The following is a 6,558-nucleotide window of genomic DNA, read 5'->3' as shown; positions in this document are numbered from 1 at the left end:
CGCACCCCGCCTCTCCCCTCCAGCCGATGAGTCGCGCCCCAGCCTCACAACTCCCGCCGTCACGCCACCTCGGCAGCCACCTCCTTCCCCAGCGCGCCCCCACCCGGCCACTCCCCCAGGGCGCCATCGACCGGCCCCTCCCCTAGGGCACCGCCGACCGGCCCCTCCCCGAGCGGGCCGCCGGCTGCGCCATCTACCCCAGCGCGCCGCCGCCGGCCACCTCTCCCAGTGCGCCACCACTGGCCCCCTCTACCAGTGCGTCATCGAGCGACCCCTAGACGGTGCAACTCCGGCTGCACCATGTCTTCGAGATGCTCCATCAGCTCCTCCTCCTCCCTCCAGGTATGCACGACCTTCAGTTCATCGAGAGGTTCCCTGGAGGTTCACCATTTTATGTTTTTTCAATTCATCTTAAAAAAGCATAAAAAACTATGTGTCATTTTTTTCATTCACACAAGTTCAGGTATACCTGCTGCACAAGTTCAAAAATCTGAAGAAACAAAGCTCAAACTGAGTTACCAAGTTCAAAAGTTGTTTCCTTCATAAATTATTTGTTTTTGGTTAATTCTTTGTTATGGACAGTACAAATGCACATTTTTCTGTAGTACATGTGTGTATTCTGTATTGTGATTGTAATTATGAGTTAGAGTTTAAAAAAAGATAACAAATAGGTACATAAAGGAACCCAAAAACATTCGGTACTTCTTGAACCTAAAGTTCAGTTCAACATGTTTTCTATCATCAGCTCGTTAAGAACCCCACAAATCGTTCAATGTGTGTGTTCAAAAAGATAGCTGGCTATATATATAAAAAATTAGTAGCTCGGCAAAAAGAAGTTCATATCAGTTCGGACTTGAGAGGCCTTGTAAAATCACCAGTCTTTGAACCTTCAACCTATCATTATATTGCCGACTCCCCTATATATTTAACTTATGTAGTCCCATGGTAACTCAACTATATTAAGAACTCTCCATGTTCCGTGTAAGTCCTGTATAAAATTTGACACGACGGATGTTACGCATGGTATTTTGCAAAGTTCTCGAGAACTTCAATCCTCAGTTTTCTGTTAGTTTATATTGCATTTATTTTGGAGAAACAGAAACTTCCATTGCTATGAAAAATGAAGGATAATCTTTAGATATTTGATCATTGCCCCATATACCCCAGCACGCCGCCCTGCCCCACGATGGCTCCTCACCTCCACCACGGGATCCTGGCCCGGCAGGCTCCCCGGAGCGTGTCTCGCCAGGCCGCCTCCTGGCAGGATCTGCTGCCTCGGTTTCATCAATCGTCGTTCGCCTCTCCACCATGTCTCCTCTCCCAACCCCTATCCAGTTACAGCAACCTCCGCCAGGTGTGCGTCGGTCTCGCCGTGCCATGTGGTAATGCAGATGTGTTCTTTGTGTGGTAAAGATTTTGGCAGTAAACTATGGAAAATTTTGAAAATTACCAAAATTTCAACTTGCAAAATCATAGCAGTTCTATAATCCAACATGCATCAATTAAAAAATGGCAACCATATCTTGAAGCACCATGCTCTCACCCAGAAGTTTGAAAAAAAATCATGGCTTTCGGTGTTGGTAACATGTTTTCATTTAAAATGTCACTGCTGATTCTTTCTTTAATGAGCTTTATATATTATCTTTCCTATGTCTTACTGTAGGAAAATGTGAGAGCCTGATCCTGCTTGCTGCATGCTCACCGCGACCACAAGAATTGTAAGAAAAAAGCTTTGGTGTTCTTGTTTTGTTCAAATGTAGCGTGCATAATGTTTTACAAAAATCCTGAAATTTGAGTGTCTTTTACCTCTTTGTGGTAATGTGGACATGTCGAAAGTAGCCCATGCGTGCCGCCACCACCACCGTTTCCTGCCCCTCGGCACACACTGTCGTGGTCGAGCTTTAGTTTCAGTGAAATTCTTATTTTAGTTCAGTTCTGCTCTACCGCACGCGACGTGCACTTACTCACGTGTGCATTTTGTTCCATCTAGGTTTGTCATGAAAGTTCAAAGTTCATATGTTGTTAGAAGTTTGATGAATTTCACACTCGTCAGTTCCCGTGTGTTGTTATTCAGTTCAGTTTGTGTGTGTTACTCCACTAGATGGGACAATAAATTTACTTCCTCTTCAAGTTGAGTAACTATTGTGATGAATAGGTTCCCTGTATTCATGATGAATAGTTTGGTAAACTACATAGTTGTATTTTGACATAGAAAATGTTGTTCATGTGACTTTTACATATTGGTTGTTCACAAATAAGTCGACTTTGACCTTAAAAAGGCAGCAGCCCCAGATCACAATTTTTTATTTCTGTGAATTTGGCAAGCAGAGGCACCAATTACAAAAAATTGATGTTGTGTGAAGTTTTGCATGTTATGAAATTCTGAAATCTGAGTGATTGTATGCCTTTTTCAGGTTGAACTGCGAACGCTGCGCCAGATTGATGCCTTCGTCTATGCTTGTATCTGGTATGCCTTTTTCAGTTCACTTTGTAAGGTTATTTCAGCTCACATTATAGTTTTTTTCAGTTCAATGGATTCCAAAAAAGAAAAAACTGCGGCTGGGAGACGAGTCAGCTTCCTGTACTGTTGTGCCACGAGCAGTGAACGACCCCGACCACTGGTACCACTGCTTCCCAACCTCCCGCTTGCCATGTTGCCCATCCCTTCGACCTCACCACTGCCGTCTATCTGCCCACTTCCCCGGTGAGCCCATGCTCTTTTGCTCTTGACGCTCGAACCGCCTACACTTCTTTTCTCAGTTCTAAAATTCTCAAAGCATCAGTCCTATGTATCAGGATACACCATGTTACTTCTGCAAATTTTTCCTATGCTTGTATGTTCCAAAAATGTATAAATGATGTTTTTGATGTCTTGTAGTGCATAGAAGGCTTTAAAAAAAATCATGTTTCTCTAGTTGAAATTTTTGATGCTATGTAGGTGCTTGTTAGGACTCGGGCACGAGCTCGTCCAGCAGGGGTGCTGGCAGCCGTCCAAGTGGAGCGTCGAAAACTGTACGAGTAGAATCGTGGGTTGCGGCCACCAACTTCACCAAGTGTTGCACATCCGTCCAAGTCGAGCACACACACAGGGAGAACACCAGCGTCTTTGCTTTGCACATTGCTTGGTCATGCATAATTGTTGATGGATGCAGCAAGTGTTTTATTACTTTGATCTTCTACAAGACTCAATTTTGTCTCAGTTTTCGTGGATGCTAACCGGCAAGTGACATAATTTCGGTTGCCATTTCTCTATGTAGCAAATTCCATCCGCACAAAAAATGCTACTAAAAATTCTTCTATATAAAATATGAATAAGGTTCAATTCACAAAAACATGTGGTAGTTCGCTTGGGAAATTCTGCAGTCTATTTGATTATGCCAGGATGTACATAATGAGTATTCTGCATAATTTAAAATTACTCGTTGACCATATGTCTAATGATTTTTTTATTTGTTTAAAGAAAAACTAATTTGTGAGGATTATCTCAGGTTTCTTTTTGAACTTGTAGTGTTACTGTACATGAACTTGTACATGACCTTGTTATCAATTTATGTGTATGTGTGTTGGCAACCACTGCTACTAGCTACTAGTTACTGATCTGACCGTTGTATTAGTGCATCTTTTATATGTAATTAGCTCCTTGTTGGGTGAATCTTGTACTATTTGCTAGCTTTGGCATTGTAAAAATACAACAAGTTCACAACTAAAAAAGTTATAAGTTCAACACAGCGTACTAGATAAGTTTGTTGTTATGGACAGTACAAATGCACATTGTTGTGTAGTACATGTGTCCATTGATGTGTTCGAATTCCTTCCGTTTGCTTTGATTCCTACAGGTGGTTCAGTGTGTTGAGCGGCAGCAGCGCTTGATCCCTAGTGGTTGCCCGCACAAGGAGGATACATGGATGCTACAGTGGTGGAGGAGCTACTACAACATGTAGTAGCTCGCTCAAGAAAATGTATTGCCGTGTAGCTTTGGTCTTACCACTGTGGTTTGTTGATTTATTTGCTTGTGTTATTGCATGGGATAATGAAAAAGGAAGGAGTTTTCTTTTTACAATTGATGATGGGATTGCATGGCTTCATCACTGTCAGTGAAGTAAAATAGTTTAGTGGCATTGCTAAAATCACAAAATAGTTGGTGTGTGTGCAGAAATATCGTCAGTGCAAGTTTCAAATTCTGTAAATTTAAATATATCACCTAAATAAGTAATGATTTGCAGTGAGTTTCTTCAAAATTCTATAAAGTTTAGATATATCACCTAAATATCGTAAGTGCAAGTTTCAAAATTCTGTAAGTTTCTATATATCATAAAGAAAAATCGATGAGTCACCATCTGCTTTATATTCATGTTGTCTGCACCACAAGTGGAAATGGGGCTGACTGAGAGTGATCCCTGAACCATTTCATTAAAGGCCATGGTTTCCAATAATGCTAATGCTACTAGAAAGGAGCTAGAGGCCATGAAGCCTCTTAGCTTCTCCAATTACATGTTTGGCCAGTCCTGAATCGCCTCCTCAAGCTCTTCGACGATAACTGGGCGCCCATCAAGGACAAGAGCTACAACATCCTTGTTGACACCACTAGATGGCAAAAGCAATGAACCAATACCTACCAATACCCATCATATAAAAATGCTACTTCGGTTTGTTTGGTAGCCTTCCTTAATTACCACTTGATGCTCATCTCTCACTGCCTCCTGTGCAGTACAATGCCGCCCTTGTACAAGGTTCAAAGACATTATACTGAGAAGGAAAGGAGATGCTACGGTCAGCAGCTTCCTCGTGCCATCGCGGTATGGTGTGTGTCCCTTGTTCATCCTCTGCCATTTGTTTTAGTAACTAGCAGCAGCATAACCCCACGTGCACATTTTTTCGTAAGTTCTACAAATTTTAGAGCTTTAGTCCAATTATGTTGCTTCTACGATTATCCGTATGTAGAAAATCACACTAAAGATTGTTTTGTTCTCTGAACCTAAACACATTTTTCCTTTGAGCTTAAATGCATTTATTCTCTGAACATAAATGGGATGGTTCTCTGAACTTAAGTGTGTGTGTGTTCTATGTGTATTATGTGAGTGTTAGAGAACAATGGGTGTTGCCTGTCAACTACTGGTTTGGCCAATTTCAAATTTTGGCCTGGTTGAACTTTTGATAGAGCATCAGTTTGTTCTTAGTTCTAGTGCACTCAAAGCATAAGGAGGGTTTGACCTGTTATTGATGGATCACTAAAACTTATCATGTCAGTTCTAGTGCGGCACTAGCGAAGGTACAAATGTATTGAATGTTCACACCTTTAATTTTGTGAACAAACATCAATTCAGTAGGAAAAAGGAACATAATAGGTCAACTTTGCAAGTGCATCAGTTCACCTTGAATAAAATACATAAGTGCACCATCAAATTTTCCATCAGTTCGCTTATAAAAGCCAGAAAGTTGGTTGTGTAAAGAAAACCCGAGAATCAATGTCAGCCTAGAAGTTCACTAGGGAACTCCACGCAAGTGCACTCATTAGAATCTTTTTGGTTTACTATATTTTATAGACTGCAGAAATTTTAAACTTACTATTTTGAAATTTTCGTTGTCATTATGCAAAGTTGTACGCTGGACAAAAAATTGCCTTTTTTTGATCTTTTGTTCTGAACCTTTGTTTCTGAACTTACTATTCTGTTTGTGTACATTATCCTCTCGTCGGTTTTTTGATTTTAGACAAAGTTTCTGCTTGCAGTCGTCCAAGTCGAGGGTTGACGCCAGTCCAAGTTGAATCGCACCCACCATCTGCACTAGCACTATGCAACCGGCCAAGTCGAGCACACACACAAGGAAAAAAGTGAAAGCCCGCTGTAGGACCTTGAGAAGAGGTGTCTAGAGGGGGGGTGATTAGACACTAAGTACCAAAGTTGCAGTTTTTAGCAAATTTAAGTTTAAGTGGAGTTTAGGCACAAGTTTAACATTCACGATACATAACAAGCAAGAATGCAAAGAGTATATGAGCAGCGGAAAGTAAAGCATGCAACTTGCAAGAATGTAAAGGGAAGGGTTTTGGAGGATTCAAACGCAATTGGAGACACGGATGTTTTTGGTGTGGTTCCGATAGGTGGTGCTATCGTACATCCACGTTGATGGAGACTTCAACCCACGAAGGGTAACGGTTGCGCGAGTCCACGGAGGGCTCCACCCAAGAAGGGTCCACGAAGAAGCAACCTTGTCTATCCCACCATGGCCGTCGCCCACGAAGGACTTGCCTCACTAGCGGTAGATCTTCATGAAGTAGGCGATCTCCTTGTCCTTACAAACTCCTTGGTTCAACTCCACAATCTTGTCGGAGGCTCCCAAGTGACACCTATCCAATCTAGGAGACACCACTCTCCAAGAAGTAACAAATGGTGCATTGATGATGAACTCCTTGCTCTTGTGCTTCAAATGATAGTCTCCCCAACACTCAACTCTCTCTCATAGGATTTGGATCTGGTGGAAAGAAGATTTGAGTGGAAGGCAACTTGGGGAAGGCTAGAGATCAAGATTCATATGGTAGGAATGGAATATCTTGGCCTCAAC

At 42.0% G+C, this 6,558-nt stretch overlaps 1 protein-coding gene across 1 annotated transcript; it reads left to right on the top strand.

The window, feature by feature from the left end:
• The first annotated feature begins 10 nt into the window (after nt 1-10).
• LOC119279568 lies at nt 11-4,604 on the top strand. The gene is made up of 6 exons (XM_037560769.1): nt 11-342; nt 1,168-1,382; nt 1,664-1,718; nt 2,415-2,467; nt 2,528-2,704; nt 4,504-4,604. Exons 2-6 carry the CDS (start codon nt 1,187-1,189, stop codon nt 4,602-4,604), a joined length of 582 nt encoding a protein of 193 aa, XP_037416666.1. The 5' UTR covers nt 11-342; nt 1,168-1,186.
• The last annotated feature ends 1,954 nt before the right edge of the window (nt 4,605-6,558 follow it).

The sequence above is a fragment of the Triticum dicoccoides genome, chromosome 3B (genome assembly GCF_002162155.2).
Source record: "Triticum dicoccoides isolate Atlit2015 ecotype Zavitan chromosome 3B, WEW_v2.0, whole genome shotgun sequence".
Taxonomy (NCBI): domain Eukaryota; kingdom Viridiplantae; phylum Streptophyta; class Magnoliopsida; order Poales; family Poaceae; genus Triticum; species Triticum dicoccoides.
Note: the sequence above shows the minus strand (reverse complement) of the source record. Positions and strands in the feature narration are given on the sequence as shown.

Excerpts from the sequence above, each read along its gene's own strand:
- LOC119279568 (XM_037560769.1), top strand. The coding sequence starts at position 1,187 with ATGGCTCCTCACCTCCACCACGGGATCCTGGCCCGGCAGGCTCCCCGG. Across the intron at positions 1,383-1,663 it reads CGGTCTCGCCGTGCCATGTG|GAAAATGTGAGAGCCTGATC; the intron begins GTAATGCAGATG and ends GTCTTACTGTAG. Across the intron at positions 2,468-2,527 it reads TTCGTCTATGCTTGTATCTG|TTCAATGGATTCCAAAAAAG; the intron begins GTATGCCTTTTT and ends AGTTTTTTTCAG.